At 60.5% G+C, this 11726-nt stretch overlaps 8 protein-coding genes across 8 annotated transcripts; 2 read left to right on the forward strand and 6 right to left on the reverse strand.

The window, feature by feature from the left end:
- Positions 1 to 36: 36 nt before the first annotated feature.
- Positions 37 to 1818, reverse strand: BBBOND_0102640 (calcium-dependent protein kinase , putative; the record flags this gene model as incomplete). The annotated part of the gene is made up of 1 exon (XM_012910668.1): positions 37 to 1818. One exon carries the CDS (start codon positions 1816 to 1818, stop codon positions 37 to 39), a length of 1782 nt encoding a protein of 593 aa, XP_012766122.1.
- A 127-nt stretch (positions 1819 to 1945) lies between these two features.
- BBBOND_0102650 (hypothetical protein, conserved) lies at positions 1946 to 2740 on the forward strand (the record flags this gene model as incomplete). The annotated part of the gene is made up of 4 exons (XM_012910669.1): positions 1946 to 2228; positions 2268 to 2463; positions 2505 to 2633; positions 2671 to 2740. 4 exons carry the CDS (start codon positions 1946 to 1948, stop codon positions 2738 to 2740), a joined length of 678 nt encoding a protein of 225 aa, XP_012766123.1.
- Positions 2741 to 2872: 132 nt separating this feature from the next.
- Positions 2873 to 4160, reverse strand: BBBOND_0102660 (hypothetical protein, conserved; the record flags this gene model as incomplete). Its single annotated transcript, XM_012910670.1, has 4 exons — positions 2873 to 3275; positions 3355 to 3817; positions 3855 to 3933; positions 3972 to 4160. The coding sequence occupies 4 exons, from the start codon at positions 4158 to 4160 to the stop codon at positions 2873 to 2875; spliced, it is 1134 nt and encodes a 377-aa protein (XP_012766124.1).
- Positions 4161 to 4624: 464 nt separating this feature from the next.
- On the reverse strand, positions 4625 to 5004 carry BBBOND_0102670 (small nuclear ribonucleoprotein G, putative; the record flags this gene model as incomplete). The annotated part of the gene is made up of 2 exons (XM_012910671.1): positions 4625 to 4806; positions 4944 to 5004. 2 exons carry the CDS (start codon positions 5002 to 5004, stop codon positions 4625 to 4627), a joined length of 243 nt encoding a protein of 80 aa, XP_012766125.1.
- Positions 5005 to 5061: 57 nt separating this feature from the next.
- On the reverse strand, positions 5062 to 7411 carry BBBOND_0102680 (sec23 protein, putative; the record flags this gene model as incomplete). Its single annotated transcript, XM_012910672.1, has 2 exons — positions 5062 to 6915; positions 6953 to 7411. The coding sequence occupies 2 exons, from the start codon at positions 7409 to 7411 to the stop codon at positions 5062 to 5064; spliced, it is 2313 nt and encodes a 770-aa protein (XP_012766126.1).
- Positions 7412 to 7599: 188 nt separating this feature from the next.
- BBBOND_0102690 (hypothetical protein, conserved) lies at positions 7600 to 9718 on the reverse strand (the record flags this gene model as incomplete). Its single annotated transcript, XM_012910673.1, has 6 exons — positions 7600 to 8157; positions 8195 to 8605; positions 8642 to 8771; positions 9102 to 9480; positions 9519 to 9644; positions 9682 to 9718. 6 exons carry the CDS (start codon positions 9716 to 9718, stop codon positions 7600 to 7602), a joined length of 1641 nt encoding a protein of 546 aa, XP_012766127.1.
- A 132-nt stretch (positions 9719 to 9850) lies between these two features.
- Positions 9851 to 10398, forward strand: BBBOND_0102695 (hypothetical protein, conserved; the record flags this gene model as incomplete). The annotated part of the gene is made up of 2 exons (XM_012910674.1): positions 9851 to 10097; positions 10157 to 10398. The coding sequence occupies 2 exons, from the start codon at positions 9851 to 9853 to the stop codon at positions 10396 to 10398; spliced, it is 489 nt and encodes a 162-aa protein (XP_012766128.1).
- BBBOND_0102700 (hypothetical protein, conserved) lies at positions 10395 to 11491 on the reverse strand (the record flags this gene model as incomplete). The annotated part of the gene is made up of 3 exons (XM_012910675.1): positions 10395 to 11190; positions 11227 to 11401; positions 11437 to 11491. The coding sequence occupies 3 exons, from the start codon at positions 11489 to 11491 to the stop codon at positions 10395 to 10397; spliced, it is 1026 nt and encodes a 341-aa protein (XP_012766129.1).
- Positions 11492 to 11726: the final 235 nt, after the last annotated feature.

Consider the following 11726-nt stretch of genomic DNA (forward strand, 5'->3'; position numbering starts at 1 on the left):
AGTCTTTGACGGCGGCGAGCGCCTCGCGCGTACACACTAGTGTACGCTTACGAGGCAATTTTGCAGCTGGGCGAAATCGATAACGCCCTTGCGCTCCACGTCCGTGTCCTCGAATATGCTGGCGACCAGCGTGCCGTTGAAGCGTTCGCCCATGCAGGCGACGAAGGCGTTCACGTCGATGCGTCCGTTGCCGAGCGCCTCGAGCTTGTAGTACACCTGCGCCAGGAGCTCCATGTCGACCTCCGTGTAGTACTCGTAAACCGCCGCGACGAACTCCGTGTACTGCATCGTGGGCGTTCCTCGGAACGCGATGGTGTCGAACACCGCGGCAGCCTCGTTTTCGTCCATGTCGAGGTGCTTGCGCATCGCGTCCGTGAACTCCTTGAGCGTGATGGCTCCGCTGCGCGAGGTGTTGATGGCGAAGAACACCCTGTATATTTCGTTGCTGGCGTTCCTGTCCGCCTCCAGCACGCAGAGCGCCACCAGCGCACGGTGCAGCGGCGACTTCTTGCTGAACTCCGCGATGTGGCGCATCACTTCCGGCGTCACGATGCTGTCGTCGAACTTCTGCACCTCCTCGCTGAGCCACGGGTGGTTGAGCGCCTCGTACGCCGACGCGCGCTCCGTGCCGTTCCTGTTGAGGAGGTAGGTGATGAACTCCTTGGCCTGGTCCGAGACCTGGCTCCAGCGCGCGCCCTCGAACTTCAGCGGCCCCCGCTTGATCTTCCAGAGTATCTCCTTGTCGCCGTCGCCGTTGAACGGCGGTGAGCCCGAGAGCAGCATGTACACAATCACCCCCGTGCTCCAGACGTCGCACTTTTCGTTGTAGCATCCGTCGATAACCTCCGGGTCCACGTAGTAGACCGTCCCGTGCGTGCCCCCCATGGGCACGCCCCGCTGGAACAGCCTTGAGAAGCCGAAGTCGACCATTTTGAGCTGCGCCCCCAGGTCCGAGCTGCCGAACACCCAGTTTTCGAGCTTGAGGTCCCGGTGGCAGATGCCGTTGACGTGCAGGTAGTTGATTGCGAGCAGCATCTGCACCGTCAGGCGCTTGGTGTACCCCTCCGCGAAGCGCTTGTAGCTGTCCAGGCGGTCGTATAGCTCGCCGCCCGTGCAGTGCTCCATGATGAGGTGGCACACCCCGACATCCTCGTACGCCTCGTGCAGGAAGGCGATGTTCGGGTGGTCGAGTTGCGCGTATATTGCGATTTCGTTGATTGCGCTGACGATTGCGCTGCGCGAGGGCATGAACGTTCTGAGTGTTTTCATGGCGTAGGTGTGCTTCGACGTCCGGTCGAATACCTCGCGGACCGATCCGCCGACGCCGTACCCTATCGCCGTCGGCGTGACGTGGTACCTGGCGGTCACCTTGTACCTGTTGAGCACGCGGGAGCGCCACAGGTCGCGGCTCAGCACGAAGTCGGCGATCCTAGGGTACTCCGCGGGATTCCGCATGAGGTCGGCCGCGCCGCTCTCCGGCGGCGCCGGTGCGATACTGTCGCCGCCTGGCTGGCCCTGATGGAGGTCATTTGTGTGCTGCTCGGTCGCGGAAGGCTGGTATTCCATGTCTATCCCCGTGGAGGCCGTTGGCATCCCTGACTTGGTGCCGTCCTTCCTATCCCTCGCCGAGTTCGGCACACATACCGGCCGCCTCAGTCCTCTGAAAAACACGTCGCAGATATCCGGCGCGATGTAGAGCAAGGCTTCCATGTCTTCCGCGGATTGCTGGGTCGGCCTCCCGTGGAAGTCGCCGTGCAGTTGCGGCGACGTGACGCGCCGGTTGGCGCATACGGATTTCCGCAGGCAACAATTTCCCATGGTGCCCGTAACCCATGCCTGGTGAGTTGAGTCACTAATTGGCCGTCGTGTGTACGCGCCGCTGCGCGTTGTGGGTCGTCCACTTGCCTGCGCGTGTGCGTGGTTGTGGATTCCACTCCCCGTACTCATGGCGGCATCTCGCTCGCAGTCCGCCGACGCGGAAGCGCCGCTATACAGGAACAACCGCTACCACGGGCTGGTCGACAGTCTCGCTTTCGTCGACGCGGTGCCGGTGGAGCTCGAGGGCCACATCCGCGAGCTCGTGGATGCTGAGAAGCGCGCGATTCTGGAGGAATTTGGCGGCGACGAGCAGTCGCTTTTGGAGAGCTACATCAAGCCGCTCGGTCCCGCTCCGGACCACTCGGGATCAGGGCACCTTTACCATGCAGAGGTGGAGCGCAGGTCACGTGGTAAGTGGCGTCGCGCTCCTGGCGACATCGTGCGTGCAGGCGAAGCGCTGCAAGCGATCGACGTGGAGCGCTACGCGGGCTACGAGCACGTGAAGGACGTTGAGGAGCGCCTGGACCACGTGCATATTCTGAGCGAGTACGCGCAGGGAGCGCACCTGAACCTGGAGCTGATGGACCGCTACAAGGAGGCTGCGTGGCTGAGCCACCTGGACAACCTGGTGTCCATGCAGTCGAGGTTCGTTCGTCCACGCGCGAAATTTCGCCATCGGTGCGCAGCATGTCCCGCGAGAAGTCCCGCCTCGAGTCCGCCATCGAGCAGCTCAACAAGGAGCGGAAGGTCAGCAACGTGGAGTGGGCCAGCCGTCTGCGCGCGCTGAGCCAGGAGCAGGAGGATTACCATGCGCGGTTGGTTTGCATAGTGCGTCCGCGTTACCGTCCGCAGGAACCTGCAGCTGCTTGCGGCCATCGAGAAGCTACAGAACAGCCGCCAAAGCTCCGCCACCGAACAGTAGCGAAACAAACACCCGTGTGTAACGCTTTATATCGCATTAGAACATTAGCAGTTTCGTTTGCTTTCCGACCTCTGTCGCCAATACGCGACGACGTGACCGCACCGGTGGCGTCCGCTGCGTGATTCCACCGTTTCACGGCCTCCTGGGCATGAAGTACTTCTGTAGTAGCACGACCACCTTGTGGTAGCCATTGCGCACCACCGGCGGCAGCGACGGGTGCGCCACCAGGCGGCTGATAGCGTCTGCACATCGTGAGACACGCATGTAAACCCGCGTACCGTGCACTTGGCGTAATACAGAAACCAGGTATACGTCGTTCCTGGCCAGCCTGCACGCGTGATGTTGCGTTCGCCCAGCGACTCACTTCATCTTGATGAAGTTCGAGAAGAGCAGGACGCTGATGATCGTCCAGCCGCCGAATATGAGCCCGAATATCATGTGGAAGAGCACGGCGACCTCCATCACGGCGCGCAGCGTGTGCATCTCGACGATGTAGTTGTCCACCTGCTTGAACACGGCGACGGCGATGTCGGACCTGCGGCAGCGTGAGGTCACGTGCAGAAGCGAGCCGCCAGACCCACGCTAATGGCCTGGACACCCGGCGTGCGACTTACTTGAGCAGCAGCGGCATCAGGTGGTGGTGGTTCTTGTAGAGCTTGTCCAGTCCGATGAGGCAGGTGAGCACCTGCGGGGCGAGTATCACCAGCGCCTTCGGCGCGTGGAACACGGCGGCTCCGAACGCGATGTAGATCAGGTTGCCGTCCCCAATCACGCGCGTGAGGTACTCCAGGGAGACCCTCGGCTTGCCGTGGTCCTTGAGGATGGCGAAGATGAGGAAGAGGAAGTACGACATTGTCGACGCGGTGCTCGTGAGCTGCGGCACGTTTGCGCTGCGCACGCGCCAGCGACTTACCATGAAATGTCTAACAGGCAGAATCCTCGTCAGGCGCAGCGCAATCATCAGGAAGGTCGACGCGAGGAAGATCAGCCTCGCCGCGAGCTCGAGGCGCACCAGCACGTCCTTCACCATCTCGTACGTAAGGAAGCTTCTTCTGGGCGTTTCTTGTGCCGGCCTGGCTGCTGCGAGATGGGCGGCGCGCGTGTGTGACCTAACCAGTGGGTGTTGAGGTGCTCTTGCTAGTAGACGGCGTGTCGACGTCTCCTACAGTGGAATCGGCTGGGAAGTTCGGGTCCTTCGGGCGATTAGCTAAACTTTTAGTCGGTGACCCACCACCGCACGTCGGTACCATGCGCGCTTGTACTTGGGTAGTTTGCTGGCTGGCGGGGCCGGGAAGAGGTTGTTGTAGTAGTGCTGCCACTGCTCCGACTCCTCCCACTTGAACGCTGCGGCCGATGTGCGGTAATTTTCGCTGCCGTTACCCAGGAAGGCCTTCTCCGAGTCGGTGAGCGCCTTGGCCATTTTGGATTCCGACGTCAGCTAGCGTGTGTGTCTCGACAATCCACCGATGCGGGTCGAACCTGTTAGTAGACAGGCCGTCAATTGCGTGAATTATATTACTATCGCTGTGAAATGGTTGCGGAATAGGCTGTTGCTCCCTCGGGGTCGAACAACCACTGCGCCATATGGCTGCCTGCACACGCAGAGCGGCCTCGGGGGACGAGCGCCCAGCTACGCACCCACCTGCGGCATGGACACGCCATTGTTATAGTTTACTACAATTCAGCTAGCTCACTTCTAAACGACAATCGGCCGCTGGCGCCACGCCGCTCCCACGGAGTCGTAGTCGCGGCACGGCCATCGCAAAGTGCCAGCATTCCTCATGTCACGCACAGCCACCCGTTCTCACCCAATTCCGTCAGCGCTCTGCGGTCCGGACCGTCCGTCGGTGCGTGCAGTTGCGATTGGCGCGTAGCGTCGACTGCCTAGCGCGTGTTGACCTTGTCGAGGCATTCCCAGTAGACGATGGAGTTCCCGCGGATGACGATCATGCCCAGCTTGACCTGCTCGTCGCCGTTGATTTCCAGCGCGTTGTCCAGGACGACGTTCATGAAGGTGTCGTAGCCGCGCAGCACTCCGACGACGTGCCTGGAGCCATTCAGATGCACTGCACGGTCGTTAACGGTTAGCATACACAATTTAGTATTTCGGGGGCGCAAGGCCTGCCGCTAGCGGCGTGGAATCCCGGTCGCTCGGGGTGTGCCGCCGTTGCGCCGGGCCCCGCCGCGCGGCCGTGCCACTTACCGTCCAGGCGCTTTTCCATGTACCTGCGGAGGTCTGGGCCAGCGTTGGATCCTCCGGCCATTTTGTCTGGTAATGGTGTATAATTATGACATCGCGTGAGTACAGTGGGGGCGTCGGCCTACGACTGGACGACCAGTTTCACGAGGTGCTCCATGAAGGTCTTCAGCGAGACGTCGTCGGTGTTGACGACCTGCGTGTCCTCCGGGTAGTCGCCGTATCCCGATTTGTGGGTCTGCGAGGGGTTGACCTTCGCGAGCAGGAACCGCGCCTGGCTTCCGCCCTGGTTGCAGAGTATGAACTTGGGCGTGGGGAACCTCTCGCTGAGGATGTGGTTGGCGTCGCTGGCGGGCGCCTGCAGCAGCTCCTTGAAGTGGGCGTAGTCAGGCTTGTCCTGGAACCCCTGCTCGCGCCACTGGTGGATCATGTCTCCGTACCAGATGATGACGTAGAAGAACGAGTCGAGCATGAGTATGACGTTCTGCTTGAGCGAGCAGGCGTCGAGCAGCACCGGGTGCGGCGTGGGCTTCTCGAACGAGTACTCGAGCAGCGCGGGCTGTATCATGATGAGGCTGTTGATGACGTTCTCCCTCATGAAGACCGTGCGGTAGAACGCGGTCTCGTCCGGGCTGGCGTTGAACGTCTGGAGGAAGTGGGAGCGCCTCAGGTGGTACATGAACTGCGGGTAGATCGAGAACTCGTTGGCGAGCCTGAAGGTGTGCACGTCGTTCTTCTGGTAGTCGGCGAACTTGGCAATGAGGCTGATGAGGCTCTTGTCCAGCCAGCGCAGCACGGCGATGGAGTCCTCGGTCTCGCTCTTGTAGAACGCGTACCTGGCCATGAGCACCGCGGCCGCCTCCTGGTCGAACGTGGGCGCGAGGTGGGCGATGTTGGGCTGCGCGTACTTGCAGCTGAACGAGGTGACCCTGAGGCGCTTCTGTCCGCTCGAGTGTATGTACATGGTCTGGAACTGTATGAAGGCAGTCTTTCCTGCATTCTCTGCGGGCGCGAACTTGTCCTTCTTCGAGGCGCCGATGGTGCTGATGGCGTTGCTCAATAGCGAGGTGGCCGTGGACGACCCGTCGGTGACGTCGAAGTAGAACGCCAGCGTGGACTTGGGGTCGATGGCGCCAACCACCCACTCCGTTGTGCCTCCCTCTCCGATAACGTTGGGCGAGACGTTGGGCCCCTTCTTGTTGGTGCTGCTGCAGCCGCCCATCACTCCGCTGACCTGCAGCTCCTTGGTGCAGAACACCTCTATTTTAGCGCAGTAGCCCTGCTTCAGATTTCCGGTCGAATCCAGGCTGAACACGGTCTTCAGCGAGTCCTTGAACACGTTCATCGAGAACGAGTCGCTCATGACCATGTAGCCGCCGGTCTTGTCACAGCACACCTTCATCTCGTAGAGGCCGGACTGGTCGAGCGAGCAGGCGAAAATGTCGATGGCGTGGGCGTTCTTCGCGCACCGGTTCGCGACGGTGGTGTAGAAAGTGAGCGCGTCCTTGACGAACCTGGCGTTGTGGTGCTCCTTCTGCAGGTCGAGGTGGTGCCTGATGGACTCCGTGAGGGAGAGGTCCACCACCTTGCCGGGTCCCAGGGTGCAGGCGCCGCCGGTGAAGAGCATGGCGCGCGCACCCCTGTTGGGGCATGCGACCTCCATGAGCGCGACTGCCGCGCTGAGCGCCGCGCCCGTGCAGCGGTTCTGCCTGGAGTTCTGCGCCACCGGCCAGGCGTCTGGCACCAGCTGGTCGAGGAAGGTGTTGAACATGTACTCGCACTGCGAGAGCGGCTGCACGAACCTCTGGTGTTGCTGCGCCAGATTGAGTATCTTCTTGAGGTACTCCGCGTCGTGGTGGTGGGTGCCCCTGAGCACGTGCGACCTGGGTATCTCCGAGTCGCTGAGGTCGTGGATCTTGATGACCGAGCCGTAGGTGATCAGGCCGATCTGCACGTCCTGGGGGAGCATGCTCACAACCTGCGCGGCGTGTGTCCGCAGCCAAGGCGGCGCCTACCTGCTGCAGCGAGTCCTTCAGCTGCTCGAGCTCCTCCTCCGGCACGCAGGTGTCAACGAGGAAGACGAACGTGGGCGGGAAGAGCCCCCCGGAGACCGAGGTGGGGATGATGTACTCCATGGTGAGGTTGACGAGCTCCAGCGGCAGGTTTTCCGGCGATATGTGCTCGGCGTGCGAGGGCGGCAGTGGGCTGCGCTGCATCGTGATCGGGCACGTCCACGTCTTCCCCCTGAAGTCGATGTGGCAGTAGGGGTTCAGGAAAACGCCGCTGCTGCGGCATCTGACCGGGGAGTAGTCCACGACCGGGATTTTCGCGTTTCCCTCCGGGTCGGCCGGCTTGAGCGGTGTGAACAGGCATCCGACCGGCACCTCCACCTTTGCCGCCTCCTCCGGCGAGCACGGCCAAACATTCCAGCTGAACCGGAGTCCGGTGGCGGCCTCCAGGCCGGTAAAGTCCATTTTGCTCCTCGTTGCGGATAACAGTAAGGCGGCGACACACCAGTGAAATTTTTGCTGGTCTACCGGTGCCTTGCTCGTGCGTGATTTTTTATGCGGCACTTGCGCGTTGTTATTGCGTGACTGGCCCGGAGCGCCGCGCGTCGTGCCAGACCCCACCTCTGTCAACCGCGCTCAGTGCCTTAGAGTCATTACAGGTTAAGTACCTTTTCCAGGTTCGAGTACACAATGTAGGCCGTCATCGCCACGCCGATATTGTCGGTTCCGGGGCTCCCTGCCTCTACAATGGTGGCGGCGAGCGCCACCGCCGCGCTGGCGGCTGCGTGCCTGTAGCCGATAGCGGGGCCGTGCTGGATCAGCAGCGCGATGGCCAGCGACACAAACGTCCCCGCGAAAAAGGCGAGGCTGCCGGCGATTGACTTTTCGTGGCAGACAAGCTTGCGTGCCTTGCTTCCGACGATCGCTGCGAGCGAGTCCGCGAAAGCGACGGTCGTGAGTCCAATGTACGCCTTGGTGTAGTCGATCTGCAGTCCCTTGCCAACCTGCACCCACAGCGGCAAGCCCGTCGCCAGGGCGATGAAGGCGTGCGCGATGACGAGCGACCTGAGCGTCACCCCCTCCCCGAACGCCTTGTACAGGCTGCTCAGGAAGCGGCCGAGCCTCAGGGGGATGCAGCCGTAGAAGCGCAGTATCTCGAGCGCGAGGCCTCCGATGAAGATCAGGTAGAGGCTGAGTGCGAAGAGCGTGTGCTGCGCGATTGTCTTTTTCGGCGTCGCCGTGTCTTACCTGTGCCATGTTCATGGCCACGAACCCGTTGACGAGGAGCACGAAGTGCAGCCCCTTGCGCAGTATCGTGATGGCCGGCGACTTCGCGGAGTACTTGTGCGCGGACGCGGCGGTGAGCAGCGGCGACTTATGGTACAGGATGCTGACGCACACAACGGTGTGTATGGCCCACGCCACGAGGGTGATGATCGCGTCGTTGGTGCTGAAGAGTTTGAGCAGCGTCTGGAGCGGCGTGAGCCCGTCCTTGTACGCGTTGTAGGTGTAGACCCATACGCCGAATCTGAAGGCGGCGTATCCCATGGCGGCCATGCGTGCGAGGTTGGCGAGGCGGCGCCTGATGCATGAGCTCGGGTACGACTTGAACACGAAGTCAGAGAGCGTGACGATGACGAGTGCCAGCAACATGTAGCCCTGCGCCGCGGTGTTTGACGTGCGTTCCCACCTTACCGTGTGGACGGCGAAGTCGGCCAGCTGGGTCAGCGGCCCCCACGAGTTGTACGTGTATCCTCCGACGAGGAGGTGAATTCCTACGGTGACCAATTGCGAGACTATCACGGAATCCGTGAAGTTGAGCGACCTGCGCGACACGTGAAGGCGATTGTTTTCATTGCTTGACCGCGACGGCTCCCACGGGAAAGCGTGTCTGACCGCGGCACATGCCACTAGCACTTTACACTTCGCCACATACACACCACGACCCACATTGTTGCCACGCTAAACACGTGCAACTGAGCAAACGCGGGGGATGCCACGCGCAATACGTGCAACTGAGCAACCGCGGTGGAAGCCACTTGCAGGTGTAGCCATGAGTGGTTGCACAGTTCCACAGCAGGGTGTCTGCATCCCGTGCTCGGAGGGCGGCACGCAGTCACAACTAAGGCGTGAGGCCATGCGTGCAAAAACTCACCTCGTGAGGTCGGTGCGCATGACACAGTGCACGACTGCCTGCACCAGCGTCAGTATCACCGCCCTGCGGCCCAGGACGTCGCCGAACCAGCGGTCCGCGAGGTTGAGCGTGACGGCGGCGCAGAACAACAGCGCCTTGTTGTCAAACATGAACACGTCCAGCACGCACGAGAGCGCCGCTCCGAAGAGCAGCACTTCGGCGATGGACTTGTCCTTGCCCCGTAACTCGGTGGCCAGGAAGAGCGGCAGGAGAGCAGTGTGTAGGTACGGCAGGAAGCTGTTCATGCGGTACAGAAGGGTGTCCTTGTGAGTGTTGTTGTAAAGTTGAACCTTGAGGCGCGCCATGCGGTCGTACTTCTTGCGGTTGAAGCTCCGCAGCGCTACACACCTGTGACTGCGCCGTCCGCCGCCAACCTACCTAGACCCAGCGCGATGGTAACGGCGAGCGCGCATGCCGCTACTCTCAGCTTGGTGTGGTCGAGGGAAACGTAGGTGATGCCGGTGAGCAGCAGCAAGACAGTGTAGTCCAGCGCCAGGAATGTGGCTGCGTGGCGTATTAACTCTCGCTCCTCCGAACTCACCGAGGCACCGCCCGTGCTGCAATAACTCCCAATTCATTTTCGCCGGTGTCAGTAAAGCATCGAGTGAACGCGTGCTGCGGTACCCATGGGGATCGGAGCTGCGCGTCGGCCACCGATGTGCGGCAGTCACGGTGAATCCGCCAGTGCTTAGCGATTCAAATTGGTGGAGATGGCGTCCAAAAACTCCCCGCCGGTGCTCGTCCCGTCGGACGTTACCATCTGCGAGGGACTCTACGCGACCGGGTCGCGGCAGTTGTCTTTCAGCGAGCGCCTCGGCCTCCTGCTGACCCCGAACCCTATCCGCTTCACGTTTACCAAGAACGGCCGTACCGAACTGCAGGCCGTGCTCACGAAAAGCTACGGCGATAACGACGACACGATCACGCAGATTCTGCGAGCGCGCCAGGAGTCGATCAGCAAACAGGTACGGTCGCCTTCACGGCGCGATAACAATGGTTACAGGTGCGATCGCGAGTCTATAATTTCGCTGGAACGGTCGGTCTCAGCCTGCTTTCGCTCTACTCGCTGAGGTATCACTCCATCAAGACAAAGGTGCTGGTAGTCCCGTTCGCCGCGTACGGAGGCTCCCTCATCGGCCGCGCTTTCGGCGATGCCTACGTCGGCCGCTGGAGCGAATACGGCCGCGACCGCGCTCTCGGTGACCTGCCGAGCATGCGCTACTTGACTGAATCGGAGATTAAATCGTATACTAATTAACGAAGCGTCGACAGTTCTATGGCTGACAGTTCGTTGCACTTTAGGTGCATTTTTGACAGCTCATCGTAGCACCGGTCAAATGACAAATCGCCCTGCTCGATGGCCTTCACCTTGTCGGCGATCTGCTGCTTGAGTGCCTTTATCGTTGCCTTGTTGTGCTCGTGGCACGCGTTCACGTACTGCTTCCGCATTTTCGTGGCATCCGCAGGTTTGACCTCCATGGTTTCCATCGTTTTGATTTTCTCCTCGATTGACTTCAGGCGGTCCTGCTTTTTGTTGACGGCGGCGATGACCGCGAGGGCGGCGGCCTCGTTTTCCTCCAGCAGCTGGTGCAGCTCCGCGAGCATCGGCGCCAATTGCGGGCAGCTGTAGAGTATCTTCCAGCGTGTGTCCTCGTTGGAGAGCATGCTCATTACCTCCTCCCTGTCGGCGCTCAGCAGTGTCTGAAACACCCCCGTCGGGGGATTGCGGCAGACCCTCAGCATCCGTTCGTCGACGTTGGTGGAGCTTTCAGCGGCCACATTTGGGGTGGTATCACCTACTGACGATGCGTCGTGGTCATTGTCTTCTGTCCGCATTGCTCCGGTAGACCCTCCTTCGGGACCGTCATTCGGGTTGTGCGCCGTGGCTGCGACCCCGGTATGGGGTTGGCCAACTGGCTGCGCGACATGGTGTTGATTCGGGTTAGGTGCCGTCGCAGCAGCAGCCGCGCTGCTGTTATAGCCATCGAACTGTGTGAGAACGGCCTCCACCACATACACCAGCGGCAATTTCCGAAGCCAGTCCGGGCATCTGCATGAGCATTAAATTAGTCACGAATTCGCTCACGTTATGACGCCGTAGCTGTTGGCCCACACGTGAGGCATTGGGTTAAGCATTTTGATTTCCACATCCTTGTCTGGGTAGCCCCGCGGCACCTTGATCTCCAGTATGCAGTTGGAGGAGCCAAAGACAGACTTCACTGGAAGCATGTACGACGAGGATAACGGCCCCTTGTGTGCAACTGCGCAGGCTGATGATCATGTGCGTTAAACTCACGCTTTTTGAAAACCTTTTTCAGAGACGCAATTTCCTTATCTCGGTTAAGCGCCATGTTAGTAACGTGACGACGCGAGCATACGCAGCAGTAGTATTCGACGCACGACAGGCAACCTTTTTGTGAATCCAAATTCTGTCCTTCTACGGCCGATTTATATCGACAATTGGGGACGCGGCTCTCCGCGTTATGTGGATGCATAAATGATGTTTACCATAATGCTCCCGCATCACAGTTGTATGTGCTGATAGTATAGAAATTGATTTGACGTTTCCAAACCTAAGGTGGCAGA

This window comes from Babesia bigemina, assembly GCF_000981445.1.
Source record: "Babesia bigemina genome assembly Bbig001, chromosome : I".
NCBI lineage: Eukaryota > Apicomplexa > Aconoidasida > Piroplasmida > Babesiidae > Babesia > Babesia bigemina.